The sequence below is a fragment of the Haliotis rubra genome, unplaced genomic scaffold (genome assembly GCF_003918875.1).
Source record: "Haliotis rubra isolate DU_JTF1 unplaced genomic scaffold, ASM391887v1 Scf57, whole genome shotgun sequence".
Classification (NCBI taxonomy): Eukaryota; Metazoa; Mollusca; class Gastropoda; order Lepetellida; family Haliotidae; genus Haliotis; species Haliotis rubra.
In genome coordinates this window covers 1,167,461-1,186,172 of record NW_025767268.1, presented here as the reverse complement: position 1 = coordinate 1,186,172, position 18,712 = coordinate 1,167,461, and the positions used below count along the sequence as shown (strand labels likewise).

General features: G+C 37.6%; 1 protein-coding gene across 1 annotated transcript in view; it reads left to right on the top strand.

Moving 5' to 3' along the window:
* LOC124254250 (calcium-transporting ATPase type 2C member 1-like) overlaps positions 1-18,712 on the top strand; it is a 45,738-nt gene that overhangs the window by 10,610 nt on the left and 16,416 nt on the right. The window contains exon 2 of the mRNA XM_046688165.1: positions 18,316-18,513. Within this exon, the coding sequence (XP_046544121.1) occupies positions 18,316-18,513 (198 nt within the window). The remainder of the gene's footprint in view (positions 1-18,315; positions 18,514-18,712) is intronic.

Genomic DNA, 18,712 nt, shown 5'->3' with positions numbered 1-18,712 from the left:
GACGATGATCTGTAAATAATTGAGTCTGGACCAGGCAGTTCAGTGGTTGACATAAATGTGGATGGGGAAAGGGAGTGGTTAAAGCATTTGCTCGTCACACCGAAGACCTGTGTTCGAATGGGTACAATGTGTGAAGCCCATTTCTGGTGTCCCCTGCCATGATATTGCTGGAATATTGCTAAAAGCGGCGTAAAACTAAACTCGCTCACTCATAAACATGGATGTATGCAGTTATAATAAGATGACATGCATCAATCATGTTATTGAAGATAAACATGGTGAAGAGATTTACAGTATTACAGTCTGTGAACGTATGGGATGAAAATGTATTTGGGGTTCATTAAACTTCTAAGTTAAAGGTCACATGCAACCAAAAAATCAAACATAATTAAAACACAATTATCACTTATTCATGACATATAATATACATTGCTGATTATGAAACATATAAACAAAATTATAAGCGTACAATCGCAAATCAAAAGTGCAATATTTTGTACTTGGGTTTACTTCTCAAGAAACGAAGCAGCCGGGATACCGAACCCAGTCAGAGCAGGTGGGTGTGCACTCAAGTGTAACGGCTGGTTCATTTGCAGATGCCCTCACGGCTCATTGTGTGTATAAATAGAGATGTTGGATTTTGTAAAAACATGCTCATTTTTTGTGTATAACATTTTGCAATCAACATACATCATAACATGTCATGTGTACAAGTATGTATCACACCTGCCTGTCTGTGTAATTACATAATGTGACAGAGACCGAACTCGGGCCATAAATCAATGCGTTTTGTTTATGGTGTATAGCCTGATAGGTGTTAAGTTCAAATTGCATGTGGTCAGTGATCGAAGTTGTGTATTGAATATTGTCATTAGCAGACAGGCAGGCAGACACATACTTCACATAGGTGTCAATAAAACAGACATTGAGTTTTGTCTGTGACAACGACATATCTATATCACAGTTAGAAATTCTGTCAACGCTAAATAATGACATTGCTTTTAAGTATCGAACTGAGAAAGTGACTCGGTAAGAAGAACGTGTGGTGAAATAGACAAATGAAATTATATAAACAGTTAAATCGTTAATCTACTGTCATAACATATAAAAAGCTTGTGCCTGTGAAATATCAACAGAACATTAGAAAAATAGCTCACACCAAAGCCTTCACCGAGTATTCACCGGACAACCCGCTTCCAAACTGCGCGAACCTATTTTTTAACTGCACATGTGCTATGAGCGCAGCCCAGCTGTTGAAACCACTTTTCCCCCAAGCGCTTGGGGAAAATTAGTGAATCGTTTGAACTTCGATTTTAAGGGTTTTTTCATCGCGTTATTTTTCAAATTTTTAAGTTGAATTTGCATTTTTGATGATTTGTTTCTGTAAGTCCATACCGAAAAGTATCAGAATCTGCAAAGTTGTGTTTTGCGATGCATGTGACCTTGAAATAATATTTTGACATGTCTTAAAAAACAAGAAACACTGAGCCAGAACTTTGCTATTTCCAAGTTTATAAAATGTTCTTTGAAAGGTTATGATGACAGGTTATATGTGTGTGAAAACCTTCAATTTATTTTGATCAGCCTACAACATTGACTAAATAGAACCGATTTTGTGGTCTCATTGAGGATAACTGCAGCATAGTCTGACATTGCCATTGTGTGTTGAAGTCGTGTCAAGGAAAGATGTCACCAGAATTATCAGTATATCGGTATACACCTCATTTTTGTGACAATTGATCATCATGGTTGTGCTTATTGTTATTTTTTTAAAGTACATGATAATATATTACATGTGTGGAAAATAGAACTGATTTAGAGACTTGTGACTTCACGGTCTCATTCAGGATAACTGCAGCATAGTCTGACATTGCCATTGTGTCAAGAAGTTGTGTCAGGGAAAGATGTCACCTGAATTATCAGTACAAGTAATCAACAGAGTTGTCAATAGAGATGTTTAGATTGTCATTACCATGTTGCATTTAGCATGATTAGCACATTAGATACCCAGATGTGTAATACCATACAATATATGTGGGACACAGGCCTCTACAGTCTGTTGATTGCATTGTCTCTCACTGACTGCCAATAGATGTGTCCTTCAGCTGCCAGCTGACAGTGTTTGATGGAAATGGTTGGTATTGATGGGTCTGTGTGCTGACTAGTGCAGCAATGGATTTACAATAAATATGATACATGTCATGAATATCGAGTAATGAATACGAATATTGGGTTATGAATACAGTATGCAGTTGATATATTATTCATTATCATCATAGAAACAAAAACAAACTATATACTTTGTCTTGACCTTGCTAACAGAGTTAATTAATAATGAAAATGGCCAGTGCCCACATTACTGTCAAATTAAATATATAAGGGTGTGTACTTTTATCCTGCCTGGCTTCTCTCGCTTTGATAAGAAATACCCAAGTTCAATAAAAACACTCCATTTAAAAAAAATAATGAATGCTTGATTTTGATAATGGGGTGGTGGGGTAGCCTACTGGTTAAAGTGTTCGCTTGTCACGCCGAAGACCCGGATTCAGTACCCCACAAGGGTACAGGGAGCACCTTTAGAATACAGCACCACAACTTCTCGTGAGGATGATCTCTGCCGAAGGTCATGTGTCATTAAGACAAGCAACCAGTTTGTGAGAACCCTTTGGACGCGAACAGGCGACCTTGGATTGTTAGCTCGACAGCTAACCGACTGAGCTACGTCCACACTGTTGCACAATGTGCAAATTTATCGAGTCATTCCTGTGACGTCACGGAAATGAATGGAAAGAATCTAATAGGTCACGGACAATTACGAAGGTTACGGGCAGACTTGGTGTCTCGTGATTTTAATCTACGGACAATTGCCGAAGGGATCCGATGCCATTTGGCACACTCGTCCCATTCCGTAATCTACAAAATACTGCGTGGGGTGGAATGAGCTGATATTCCTCAAACTGAAAAGGGTTGTTGAATTCAGGCGTCAGACGTAGATTTCACGGTGCATGCATGAATGACGCGCTTTTATATAAATCGGTGATTTTGTGACAGAAAAGTGATGTAGGGAACACTGTAAGGATAATGTGGATCGCACTAAGGAATGGGGGAGACATGAGCATGTGTAGTGACAGCACGAGGGTGAGTTAGCCTTCGAATCATTACTAAACAAAATTTATGTTGCGTGTGAAAGAGGCTTGAGTGCAAATTCCAGGCCAATTTCCATTAGCCCAAAATTTCTACATTAAACCATTTCATAGTGTACTTTCGACGTTTTTGGTTTCCCGTTTTTGTGTGAAAAAAAGTAAAAACAACAAATGGTACTCATGTATTACACCGACCAACTATATTGGATTAGGTCCCTAACCCTAAACCCTAACCCTAACCCTAACCCTAACCCTAACCCTAACCCTAACCCTAACCCCTTGAAATAATCCTAATAAATAGAATGCATTGACCGAACCGGCAGTATTAAAATGCAAAAGGAAAAACAACAAATGGTACTCACGTACTACACTGGACATGTACCTACTATATTAAATTATGTCCCTATCCCTAACCCTAACCCTAACCCTACACCCTACACCCTACACCCTACACCCTACACCCTAAACCCTAAAACCTAACCCTAACGTACCTAACCCCTTGAAATAATCCTAATAAATAGAATGCATGGACTGACTGGCACAAACATGACTGATGTGTCCAGTGTAATGCATTATTACCACTTCGAAAAATATAATACTAATAAAAAACTTTTCTATGTAATGGTGCAAATTACTGAATGAAAAAAATATATATGTATGTCAGTTAACATTGGTAAATCATTTAAACTTAATAGTTACTTAGAAACCGAAATATAAAATATATTTACATAATTTAAATAATTACATTGACCAAAATTGCGAATAATCGAATATATATAATATAGACCGGTGTAACGCATTCTCACTAAATCTAAAAAATACAAAATACAATCATACACAAAACATAACACCTCAGCACCTCGTAATACAAATAAATATGAGCGTATTAGTGATAAAAGAAAAATATTTCAAACTGGTGCTTGCAAAAAATTGAAAACTCTCAACATCGTTGGGCTTATGCAATTACATAGCTTGTGGAGATGAAACATCAGTGAGCGGAGCTTATACGCACTCGCTGAGCTAGACAACCCTGTTGCCATGCAGGCGTCATAGGGCATCGTTTCGAGAACGTGCTTTCGAACAAAATCACATTACATTAGGTAAAAGGGTATTATGACGTATTTTTAAACTTTGTGGTGCTGTAATCTAAAGGTAGGCCGGGTACAGTGTGTGAAGATCATTTCTGTCCTCTGCCGCAATATTGCTAAAAGTGGCGTAAAACTAAACTCACTCACGAATTTTGGTGATCATGAATAAGGATTTGACGTCATGAAGGAAATTCACCAAACATATAAGTAAATCGTAACAGCCTAAGTCTTAAGATCAGTTGTCATGGTTCTCATATGCTACTGTTCAGTTAGACATAAATGCTTGGTGTCTCAAAATATATAAGTTTTATAGAAACGAACAATTCCATTTATGAAAGTTGAAAAGGAGCCTCTATGAGAATGAGAGATTCAGATCCTGAGGATACCTGAGACTTGCTTCATTTAGGGCTTAAGCACTCTGAAAGTGAAAGGGATTGGCAGAATGGAAGATAATGTGGTGAGACAGGCTACTGTTCAGCAGGAACCTCCCTGAACAAATGAAAAAACCCTTAATGTTTTAGCTACCAGAATTGGAAAAGTTTTCTTTTACAAGTTTCATGACCATTCTATTTTCTGTTATCCTTAATCTTATCAAAGTAAATATAAGTACTTTTCAGAAATATCAACACTTAGACAAAAAAGTTGTGATTGGTACCGTTGAGTGAAAGAACCAATATTTACAGGTATAGAGAAGACAGATCACACCATCACACAATAATAGTGAATACTGATTCAGACAACCTGGAGAAAATTACAACACCTCTGAAATGGTTTAATCCAAGTTGACAGTATTAAGGAGATAGTTGACATTCTATTGATGCTACGACCAGACATAAAAAGCATTACTCATTGACATTGTTGAAATTAACCCATTAAATTCTAATGTGTTTGCTGACACTAAGAATTGCTCGAGGCTGTAGAATGAGGAAGTGAGGTTGCTCCAGTCAGGATTAATATATCTGCATGGTGGCAAGTTTATGATGAGTCTTGACCCCATACAATGCTTGACTGAATGTGTTATGCAATGAGACTAGTAGTAAGGGAGTAGTATAAGGGAGGCATCATTGTTGGTGGTGACAGTAAAGCATAAACATATTGTGTGGAGGTACTTTACCAGTGGACATACAACACTGTACTTGTAACAAGGGATGATTGTGTGATGGAGGAATGTACTGTGAGTCAAACAACTGATTGTAAAGTAAGTCAATATTTGAGAGAAGTTTGGTGGAAGTGGTAAATTACTTACCATGCTTACGGTTATGTTTACAAAATATGAGAGATACAACTTGCAAGTACTGTCCTACTATTGACAGGTGACATGCTTGTGAAATGGTTGTGGAGTGGAGAAGAATCTTTAGGTTGACAGTTCTCATCACACTAAATGTGTTACACCATTATTATTTAATGTCTTTAAGTTCAGGTACATTTCTATAGTAACAGTTTTGTCTTAATGTTTAAGTGGATGTATGGGATTTTTGTACATGGGATCTGATATTTAAACTGGCTTGAGTATTGAACAACAATGTTATGTAAGTAACATCTTCAGTTATATTCCTTTCGCAGGGTTGAAGCCTTCAAAGGCCATAATTGCCAGTAATTTGCACTGAACAGGCGCTGAATTAAGCAGAACTTGTATAGTTATGATTTTATAGGAAACTGATATGTAAGAAATTCCTTGCAATGACAAAGTGTGTTAATTATTCTCCATCGAAAAGCAAAATTTCTCTAGCGCAGTGGTGCATCTAAGAGTTACATCCCTTTGATGGTCGCACACACTTGACCAAACTCATGTTTATTAAACTACATGTACTTGCAATGCTCAAGTGCCTCAAGTATCGTCAGTTTGTTAATGCAAACTTATGAAACAGTTTTTAGTTGCTACCGTGCATGATGTCATGTTTGTTCCAGGTAAGCTTGTAAAATAATGTTATAATATCAAGCTAATCACTTCTCTGCAACAGAGGAAAAAATGTCCAGTACAGTACCCGTCGTCATGGTGAATACATAAAACTACTCATATATGTTGAAAGGATTGTATGGTTTTGTGTAACAATACTAGCACCAGCATGTCCAGTCTTTTGTCTGTAGACTGAACTATATCCTTTGAACATGCCCTATTTTGATATTCGTACTTATGATTTCTTGGAAGTTAGGTTTCATGTTGAGTAGAAGTTAAGTTTGTAAAGAAAGCATACAGAGTTATTTGATCAACTCTTCTCACCACTTGCTACCATTGGAGTTTATGTCTAAAGTACGGTGTTAGTATTTGCTTACTCTTTTTTAAGTTTAAAGGCACTGCCATTATGTGAAGTGGTGAGAATATTGTTGGTTAGGAAGGTTAGTCAGTCTTAAATCTTACTAGCCAGTTTGAAATTTAACTAACTTAGGTGTGGGAGGATTTGTTTTCCAAGATATGTGAAATGACAAAGATATCAATAAAGTCAACAAATATTATCCTCGAATCTCACTACCTTGATTTGCTCAGGATATTAATTTACTTTATTTTGATGGTCATATCGCTATAGAAATGTTTATATTTTAAAGTACTAAGAGTTGTGCATAAAAAATTAAGTCACCGTTAAATTTTCAGTAGCCTGTCACAAAGGGCATTTCAGAATCTTTAACTTGACAAACATTTGCTTACCAGTGGCTGGTGGGCAGGTAGCTATGTCACAAGTCTCTAAGGTAAAAATGAATAGTTTAAATGATAATTTATAAAAAATAATAAATAACAGATTGGGGTCCTATGCTAGTTGAATACCAAATTCACAAACTGTTTCATTCATGATTCTGGTTTTAGATTAGTAGGGATTGTTTTATGTTATTGTTATGTTATTTGTTCAATCATAACTGGGTGTTTGTTAGGTTTTAAATAAATAGTACTGGAGGTGTTTTTCTTTGGATACAAGAAGATTTATTTTTTGTTTAAGTCATATGCAAATTTTGGCAGAAGAACAAAGGCTTGATTATATTTTTAGAAAAATGTTTGCTCCCTCAGTACAAGCCAAGCATATCGGCAATTATGATAAGGCTAAATGTTTTGTATGGTTATGAAAAGGTTAATGCAGGGTGATAGGTAACTCAGCCAGCATGGACACCCACCTGTACACATGGTAACAAACCTCTATGATGTGGTCAACATTTGCTGTCGATAAAGTTTGTCAGCGATTGACTGATGAAGTCAGTTATTAATAACAGATTTGTAGGTGGATTCCCAAAACTCATCTACATATTTAGTGATGTAGGGTTTCAGATTTCACATCAGTTCCACCTGTTGAAGCTGTCATCACATGAAAAATGTTATTTTAAATCTGTAGGACGTATTGATTTTAACAGGTGTGACTGTGTGGAGCTTGTTCTTTTGCTACTGTAAGCATGTTGAGTACTAGGTGCGTGATTGATCAAACAACATTTGTCTTTGGTTAGACTTTTAATAAATTTAGCAATGTGTTTCAGTTTTCCAAAGTGGTAGTACAGAAGCAAGTCCTTGAATTTTATTTTTTAGTTGTGGACAATCAGTCTCATGTTATTATCAGGGGCATTGGGTTAGCCAAGAGGTTAAAGTGTTTGCTCATCCCGTTGCAGACCCGGGTTGGATTTCCACATGGGTACAATGTGTGAAGCCTATTTCTAATCTCTCCCTCAGTGATATTGCTGGAATATTGCTAGAAGCGGCGAAAAACTAAACCCACAAACTCACTTATGTTAAAATCAATTCCTGAATTTTTTTGTCTTTAAATGTTTTAATTGCCATCTTTTGTACCGAGTTAAAGATTTTTTTTTATATCAACCGAAATCTTGGACTCATGTTTATCACTTCTAAATGCCCTTCTAAGAACTCAACTTTTGTAATGTATGCACACCTACTGTTCATGCTTTTACTGCAGATAACCATCAACTGTGCAGTCAACGACCATTAAGTTTGACCTGTATTACAGTACTGAAATTAACACAAGGCACAGCCTGATCAAGCTGATTGCCCAAGGCTAATCAATGTTTTAAGGAGCTAGTAACCTCAACAAGTATTCTGACCTACCAGCTAGTGCATTCTGTCAGTACACATCTCCTGAACATAAACTACCTGCCTCAGAACCAATAATTCACAGGTGGTGAAGCTGGAATATTCATGACATTGCTGAGTGAGCATAAAACCACATTGACAAACACAGTTTTAGAAGCTGGGATTTGGGTGATGTTATGTGTTAAATAGCCTTGCATATAGTCCTGATACAGTTTGGTCAAAACGCTCATCTATCATCACGCTGTATTCAATTTCTAGTAGATTCTTGGTTCATGAAGTTTATTCTTTAGTAGTTGCGTTTGTAAGTTATATCTCAAACATTTAATGATGCTGACAAGGGTCCAGGCCCGCGTTTCACAAAAGCCTCCTAAATTTAGGAGGTAGTAGCCCATACGACCTTGTTTACAACCCTCTTCCGACCTCCTTTACGACCGTTTCACAAAGATGTCATATCCATGTCGTAAGACGCGGTCCTAAATCCATGTCGTACATTGTATAAGAGGTACTTTGTTGCATAGCAACGCATAAAGCGAGACCGAACGGGCACCTGCTTATCTTGTTATTCCCAAAGTATTTCAAAATAGAAATACAGTTTGAATAACAATGCAAATGTTATGTTTTTAATTCAATGTACAGGTTATCTTATCGTAAAAAAATATCAATAAATGAATTATTTTGGATTCTCTCACTAAATTCCATTGAAAATTACAAGATAAAATGTATAAATCATTTCCATTAATATTATCAGTTTTACTTATAAGGTTTGAAATAAATCGCTGTCCATTAACTTGTTCATATGAAACTGCAATATTAGTCCCAATGTATTGAATATTGCACACTATAGGACCTAAAGTCAATGTTGCAGTTTTGGCTACGCTTGATCTACTAACACTTGTGTAAAGGTTTAAAATATGGTGTGATACTCTAAATGTGTCAATTTTTTGGTAACTTTTATTCAAACAATCAAAAACTTTCAAAGAATAAAAACGTATACCCTATATCCACGTATGATATGATATTGAACAAGGCTAAATGTAGGTACTGAAATTGGTTTCATGAAAGAAAATATCTGAATGATACGCAAAATATACATCTTAGTACTGAAAGTGTAATCAGAAGGATAGGACGATTGTGTTTACTTTTTTTCGTCCGACCTTCACCTCAAAGATATTGCCTAATATGTAGTACTACAACAATGTGACATCACAACCGATGACCGATTTCTTACAAAATGGCGGCTTCGCTGACAAGGGTACACAGGATTTTGCGAGGACTCTTCCCTTGATTCAGGGATCGTTTGTACATAAATATGAAGTGTAAGTAATCAGAGTGACTCTGACTATCTGTGTATTGTTGTATGTTTTCTTTGTAAGTAAGAGAAGAAGCCAGAAATGCTGATAATTACCGCTGTCGTTCTGCGTGATTTTGCGTCTGTTATGGCGTCACGCTGCACGAAACTTTGGCAATTTCTTATGAAGTATCAAATCATTGCATTGTATCTATTTTTGATTTCCTCTTTCTTGCTATGATACTCTTTCCATACATATTCTAAATGTATTGAGCCATTGCAAGCAATGAATAGCCGGCTGCTACGCAGTATAAATCGGAATTTTTCTTTGTTTACATTTGAAACTACAGTAATGATGTAATAGGCGTCTTTATACCGGCCTTTGCGAGACGTGATTTTGTAAACACTATCCAATATGGCGGAAAGCGCACTTCGGCGTTCGTGTAAGTATATTTTCGAAAACATCCAAACCGATTCTAGGTTCATCGGCAGCGTTTCAGATTATCATTAGTGATATCATGAAAAACTGATTTCAGTTATCATTAATATGTTATTTTTTGAAATTCAGTACTCCCAGTAATTATCCGATTTTCACATTTGAAAACATACTGTCTACACTGTACAGCAAATAATGCTGTGATTTCGTATTGTGTATAAAATGGCGACATTTACGATGAAGCCTATTTTGAAAGGTTATTTAAGCACTTTAGCTTTGTCTGAGTGGATGGTATCAAGAAACAGGGAATTTCCCGCAGAATACAAAACTGTGAAGTATATTTGTGTGCGTGACATATTTAGAATTTTATTAGACTTCAAAGTGAGGGTTGAAGAGGAAGGACATATGTCCCTGTGGCACCCAGGGGTTTTTAATCAAGTCCAGATACACGGCCAGAGCACTAGCGGTGTCGCGGAGTATTCTTGACACACTAGCTCGGGATATTCCATGGAGATCCCCGATTTCACTGAGGAAAACCCCTTTTGCCAAATACCTCTGTGTACACAAAATTTGCAGGGAGGTCGGAATAGCATGTGAACGCCTTGTTGGTTTGTTCAGTTGGGGCTCTAACTTTCTGCACAGTTAGAAAACAACATGAGTGTCGAGCACGTTCGACCTGTCTCAAAATTTCTCAGGTCTTCTTTGTTAACGCGTTTTAATCACTTGCAGTGCCATAATCGTTGACGCCATCTTTGTAGTGTTTACGACCTCCTAAAGCATTTGGGGCGGTGGGGTAGCCTAGTGGTTCAGGCGTTGGCTCGTCACGCCGAAGACCCGGTTTGAATCCTCACATGGGTGCAATGTGTGAAGCCCATTTCTGGTGTCCCCCGCCGTGATGTTGCTGGAATATTGCTAAAAGCAGCGTAAAACCAAACTCAGTCAGTCAGTCAGTCAGTCAGTCAGTCAGTCCTAAAGCATTTACGACAGGTCAATCGGGGTCCTAAATTTTGGGCTGTTTACAGCACAGTGTTAATATACGAGGTCTTTGTGAAACAGGGTAAAAAAGTAAGAGGTGGTCTACGGCCTGCTTTACGAGGTCGTACTGGTAAGAGGGCTTTGTGAAACGGGCCCCAGTTTCCCAAAGCGATCATAGTCCTACAACCGTCGTAAGTCAATGTTAAACTATAGGAGTTACGACAGTAGTAGTGTTCGAATTGCTTTGTGAAACGAGGCCAAGGCCCCCTTGACTTAAACCATAATTTCAAACACTATTACTTGTTGATTTGGGGGGCGTGGATGGCTCAGTTGTCTGAGGTGTTGCAACATGCAGTGCAGAGTTGCGTCCCTTGGGCATGAATGAAACCATTGTTTGAATCCCAATTATCCTGGTTATGTTTCCAGTAGGGGTAAAACGGTACGCTCTTACCATGGTACGGTACATATTGTGGTACAAGGCCTTCGGTTCGATCCGTTTCAGTTATATATGAGACATGATCTTAATGCAGAAAATTGACAAGAGTCAAACCTTGCATTGTTTAATAACATGGAAAAGAAATAACCGTAGTCTTTGTTATTTTGAATGAACAAAATTATCATTTCATGATTAGTTAGAGATGATGGTATGAAAACCGAAAATACCAAATGTTTGGATTGTATTCTGGTATACCGAACTGAAGGCAAAGTACCGAGGTTCTACTAATACCACTGTATACCAATTTACCCCTAGTTTCTAGGTTTGTCGAGGGTATAGTGGCGTTCTGATGACCAAAAATAAATGAAAATCAATAGAAAAAAGGATTAAAAATAATTATCAGTTGTAAAAAACATATTTTCGATTAATCAGAATTTTGTTGTTTTAGTATAACACACTTGAATGAAGTAAACTAACCTTTAAATTTGACGAATATTCACGAACAAACATGCACTCATTGTTTGAGCTTATTGTTTAATTACAATTCCAGTGTGTTTCTTGCATGCATGCATTTCATTGCAGGACAGTATTAGTTATAAGAAACATTAATTAGAAAAAATCTGGGACAAACCCCTTAAAATGGTGATTACATTAAAAATGTATGTATTTCGATTAAATAATCGATAATCGTTTGCCACATTTCCACCGATAATCGATAGAGGATTTGGTTTCCGATTCCTAACACTAGGCATGGCCCTGTTTATGGGTTTCAGAACTTTCACCAAATTGGTAAATGTCGTAGACATCACTTATAGCTCTCTTCCCACAGCAAGGTGAAACGCTGTGATTTAGCTTGAATAATGTTGAAGGCGGCTTTACGCTCACTCAATCACTTGTTAATTTGGGCACAAGCTGTGAAATCTTCCATCAGTATTTTTAACTGTCAGTAGGTAGAAGTAATTTAGTTTTCATCATGTTTGATGCTCTGTTATTTGACATATAATCAATGAATCATAATAACTCTCATGATAGATTGCGTTATACAGAATAAGTTCTGTTTTGATCTATTAGTTCTGCATCTGTTTAATTAATGTGAATAGCTTATGGAAATAATCTAATTATGTTGTCAGTTTGTGGGGTCTGCTTTTGTTGGACAGACTGAGGTCATTGAATGGAAAGTTACTGGGAATATATCATGTGGAGTTTTCATGAGGTATGTGTGATCTGCTGTCATTGGTGAACCACAAGTAGACGCCATTAGGCATATCTTACTGGTCCATTATATAATATTAGTATTATTACTTTATTTAGGAGAAAAAACAATTCATCCCTCTAAATTTTCATTAGTTTCAATTATTCTCGGACTAACAAACTTGTGACCACTGGAGAATAAGTTATTGTTGGATGGAGTGTAACAAGGAACATTGCATGTAGAGTATGAGATAAGTGTATGGGTAGCTCTTAGTTTTCCTGATAATTACACTCAATCAAGTGAGTGAATGAACATTTAACATGTTTAAAGCAGTGTATCCCAATTGTGTAGATTGATGTTCATGCTGTTGATCACTGAATTGTCCAGACTCGATTACTGACAGACAATGGCCATGTAACTGGAATACTGTTGAGTGCGGTGTTGAACAGTAAACCAACAAACCAGTCAAATAAGTAGAGAACCTGTCCCATTTGGGTTTCTTTCAAATGTGTTGAAAATCTGTCCCATCTAGGCTGTTTGGGAAATCTCTTGGGTCGCTTTGAAAATTTGTCTGATATTGTTTAGCAAGAGCTGGTGAAGAAGATAATGAAACTGTCGTCTTACTACGTACTGTCTGTTGTTGATTGATCATCTTGTTATTGACACATTGTTTTCATTTTGATATATCATGGGATGACATTTCATAGAGGCATTTAGCTTCTGGCTGCTATAATCGGAAAGTAATCACTTCATTATTTCCACGATCGCTGCAAGCATCCATTAATGATGTTCATGCCATGGGCATAGTTTCATTCACATGTACCCATATGTTATAATATGTGTAGCTTCCCAGCCTCTGCCTATCTTTGACGTAGGATCATGTGAACATGACATGTTCTTTTGGGTAAAAAAACCTATTTAAAACAATTTAAGAGATATTTCGGAGTAAGTTCTTATGAAACTTTACCCTAATTATTTAAAGAAGCTCATCCATCGGAACTAGTTGTGATTCATTACTAAATGCCACTCGATGATATTATGATCACATGTGCGGATGATTACTGTGATAGCTGCTTTGAATACTTGAGTCCCAAACACCGTCCTAGTTTGGGGTCAAACTTTGCTGGGGATGCTGGGAAGAAGCACATATATCCAAGAAATCCCACGCAAGTCTGGAGGGCAAATCTAGATTTCCACAGCTTGAAAATGAAGAAAGTCACAGGGCTCCTTTTTATTATATTTTGTGTTTTTTTCACTATGAGCCTTTTTTCTGTAAAATATGTTCATTTCAGAGACTAGTGGTTAGTCTACTGGGAAGACTATGTCTGTGGTAACATGTTTAGTTATAATCTTGATAATTCTGGTCAATAGTAATGTGACTAAACACAAAAGAGGACACCATGACGCATGTGACAGTGTCACATACATACAGAGTATATTTTGCCAAGAGGTATGAATGTGAACTCTACCGTAGATATTTTCATTATTTACTTCTTATGCTGGCTTTACTCATTCTACTGCTGTTACATGCAATATGTTGCCACATTTTTTAAGTGCTGTACATGTGTATAAGTTGTCATAGCAACCAACTAATGACATTAAATACCAGAAGGTAATTCCCATGTCGCTGTGATGCGTTATGACTAGAATCACTCAGCTGCCTTTAACTTGACGATGCCAATCTCTATACTTAATCCCTGTTGTCTTGTAGTTTACTGTCAGCCACTCTGAGTGATACCATTGTTCATATTTATGACCTAATTGTCGGCTTTATTAGCCTTGGTCAAGGCACAAAAGAAAGGTTAGCCTTAGGATAGCTTGGTTAGGTAAGGTGCTCCAGGGCACCAACCTACTTCGTGCTGACCTGGCACATAATGCTATTTTTGACACATCTGTCAGGTGGTGGGATAACCTAGTCGTAAAAACATTGGCTCGTCATGATATAAAGAATTGAGCCCGATTCCCCAAATGGCTACAGTGTGTGATACCCATTTCTGGTGTCCCCTGCCCAGTGTTCACGAATAGCGTCTGACCCTCTGACAAATCTGGCAGATTCGAAAAAGGTCTGATAGAAGTCTACAACCCGCCAGTCCCAGTGTCTGGCTATATGTTTCCCCATGACTTTGACCGAAGTTGTTATATGTGACATGTGACACTTGTTTGTTGTTTGTAGATCTTATACTTGTTAATAATTTAATGCCAATTATAACAAATGTTAAACCTGAAATGTGTGTTTAATTTTATTCTTTGGGTCCTGTGAATTTTCAATGGGTCAGACAGACACCTGAAACTTACAGGACCCACTGTCCTGTTACTTTGAACCACCATTCGTGAACACTGCCTGCCATGATATTGCTGGAATGTTGTTAAAAGTGGCAATACACTGAATAAATAGCTTTTAATGAATTTAAATAAAGGACGTTTAAACAAAGCATGGTGACACAAGCTTCTGGCGTGATGTCACATCTGACCTAAAACCATTCACTAACTCCACTGCATAAGTAATGACGAGGTGATGCATCACCCACTGTTTCTATCCTTGTGTATTCTGTTTTAGAGAAATGTCAGGCATGTAATCATGATCAGAGTTCATCAGGACATGTATATTACGTATCAGGAGTGACTGTGACATTCATATGCCATACAGGATACAAATATTATATCTGTTACAATCTCTGCCTCTGGCAATTTACCCCTCAATTAAAAGTGGATCAGTATTATTATTTACAAAATATATGATAGTCAGTCAAGTGTTTTCCTATCTTCCCTTTATTGATAACGGAAACTGAAACTGGTCTTCAGTAATCCATACTTGTCATAATAGGCACCTAATGGAATGGGTTGTAAGGCTCATTGGTCGTTGCATGTCCTCGTATCTCAGTTGGGAAGATTGGTGCTCATGATATCAATCACTGGATTGTCTGATCTAGACTCAATATTTGACAGACATATAGTTGAAATTTTGCTGAGTATGACATTGAACAACTACTTTACATATTGGGTTGGTCATTGTTATTGCAGTTGTTTAAAGACATATGCCCAGAATGCCAAGTATGTTATGTATATAATATTGTTTTCAGTGGAATAACATCCTACCTTAGTCATTGTTACTTACATTCAAGTAAAATATTTTGCATGTGTTTCACTTCAGCATACGAAATAAGACTCTGATACATCACATAAGTATAGAACATTGAGGGAGTAATTTCTGTAGCAACTGGTTTATATCAGATAAAATGTCAGCTGTTTGGCAGATATGCCAGGATTCTTGACAAAGATGTCTATGTTTTTAGCTGGATAGACCAGGACATGAATCAAAAGGTGGTTGTAAAACTGTGTGTAGCCTGTGGCTCGGTATTGATACACGTCACATCGTCTGTCAGAGTCGTGAGAGAGCTGTCACTCCCGTGTTCAGTGACCAGGCACACCTGTCTAGTACAACACACACTGTGTACGGCAGCACTGAGGACATGAGATGTGTTATACTGATATTGTCTCCAGCTAATTCTCGATTGGGATCATACACTTTATACTAGGACAATGGAGGTAAGCAACATCTGTGGATGTAACTAGGCCTGTGTGCGGTCACTGTTATTTGCGTCGTTAATGCATACATAATCAGCCAGTGTACATTATGGATATGTTATACAGCGTTGTTTCAATTGTCCTTAATGATATCGTGCTGGAATCCTCTCTTCCCATCTCTCAGTAGTTTTTTACTATTTAATCATAATCATATCATTATTTTACAAGCAGCAAAAAAAGGGAGATAATCAAATAAAAATTCAAATTGTAATTGGATATTTCGTACAGAGTTGTTTTGTTTTTTATATATACTTAAAAAAAATTCACTTCAGTTGGATACAAGCATAAATCTTTTCGTACAGAGTTGTTCCTGTTGCCCTTAATGAGTGCTTGAACCCCTTGCACACTGTCTTTCAGTAGTATTTTCAGATTCTGAATCATAATCTTAGCATTTAACAATATAATCAAATTGTAAATGCTAAAATACATTATTATTTTTTTAACTGTAATCAGGGATTTACAGGACGCGAATTCCTGCGTCCTATACGCATAAAAAGTGACAATGGACACAACAAAATGTATTAGAGCATCCACAGGGATGCAGAAAAAGTCCAAATACTCTTGTAAAAATTCCTAATCAAGTAACGATAAGTTATCACTGAATTTGCTACTAGCTGAGTTATGGTATCATTTGCAATTTCATTACTGTAACAATTATTGTTATGATCATGACACAATACATTAACAGTATTAGGAATAATAATAAAGTGTATGGGACCCCCATTTTGTTGTCCAGGACCCCTGAAAATTATAAGCACGAGTCCCAGGGACCCTCAAGGTAAATCACTGTGTAATGCTAATATATTAAATCTGAATAGCCATCTGGACATGCTACTCAGTAACAGCTTTCTATATTTTTTTTATGAATTAATAAATCATGTTCTGATACCAAATACTTACATATAATTGTAAATGTAAATATAATTGTAAATGGTTGTCACATTCCTGGTGGCCAGGTTGGAGATATATTTAATTATTCCATGATTAGTCTGTATGTCATGGTGTACCTGGTGTTTTGAGTATAATGAGTGAGTCACCTACTGAATCCATCCCTGAGAACCCACTGTTCCATATTAAAGACAGAACAGCTGTGTATATGGTTTAGAGAATGCAGCTTGCGGTGTAGATGAACAGTTCATTTTGAAGGCATCTTGATATGTCTGTCTCACAGTCCCTGGGGAAGGTGGGGTAGCCTAGTGGTTAGAGTGTTCTCTCTCACGCCGAAGGCCCGGGTTTGATTCCCCACATGGTACAAGCTCATTTCTGGTGTTCCCCGACATGATATTGCCGCGATATTGCTAAAAGCGGCGTAGCCATATTCACTCACTCACTCACTCACAGTCCCTAAACCACATTATTTTCCCTACTGCCTGGCCCTCACTGCAATGCTAAAGCCTTAAATGAAGCAAGTCTAGATTTCCTCAGAATTTCCCATCTCTCTGGGGCTCCTTTACAATTTAAATGGGATTATTTGTTACTATCAATTGGTTATAATTGATCTTCACTCAGTAACCCATGCTTGTCGTAAGAGGCGACTAACAGGATCGGGTGGTCAGGCTTGCTGACTTGGTTGACACATGTCATCGTATCCTAATTGCGTAGATCGATGCTCATGCTGTTGATCACTGGATTGTCTGGTCCAGACTCGATTATTTACAGACCACCACCATATAGTTTTAATATTGCCAAGCGCGGTGTAAAACTAAACTCACTCACTCACCCAACTGATGATGACAACTTCCTTTCTGATGTCAAGTTAGTTTTATTGGCATAAATCATTTTCAATGAGACTAACTGAGACTAACAGTAAAGGGTAACATATGTGATAAACCAACAAAACCCTTTTTGATGGTAAAAGTTACCCATGTGACCAATACACAACCACTTCATGAGGAGGTATGTACTGACAGTCTGGTATCTGACAGGTTCTCATGTGCTCAGGTATCTGGCAGTTTGTTTAAAGTGTTCTCTAGGGCTGGGTGCATGCTACAGAAAAGAAAATAGGATGATGCAGAAGGAAATGGCATTTGTCCTTCCCGTATTTTACTGCTCCAAGACAAATGGACTTGAGCTTAGTTCCATATTAGTCATTACTGCTGTCCATGCAACTACTCCCAATCACTGACTGATTTACTGACATTACTTTTCCAGCAATCTGAGGAGATGATGACTTTGCTGAGGTCGACGGACGTGTCGTGCATGTCGGTGGAGGAGGTCCAGGAAGCATGCCGCACCCACCTCCAGGCCGGGCTCTCCGACGAGGAGGCCAAACGAAGACAGACCATGTATGGTCCCAATGACTTTGAAATCGCCAAAGAAGAACCCCTTTGGAGGAAGTTCCTCGGACAGGTGAGTGAGCGTGTTTGTCTGTGTATCGCCATGTTGGATGTTGTTGCAGTGCATGTTGTTACCAAGATTGATGTTTCTGTGTTCTGAAAACCCTGTGGTTGTTTTGGGGAGGATCAAGCCCATGCCTGTAAGGGTTATGTAGGGGTGGTGGGGTAGCCGTGTGGTTAATGCATTTACGTGTCACACTGAAGACCTGGGT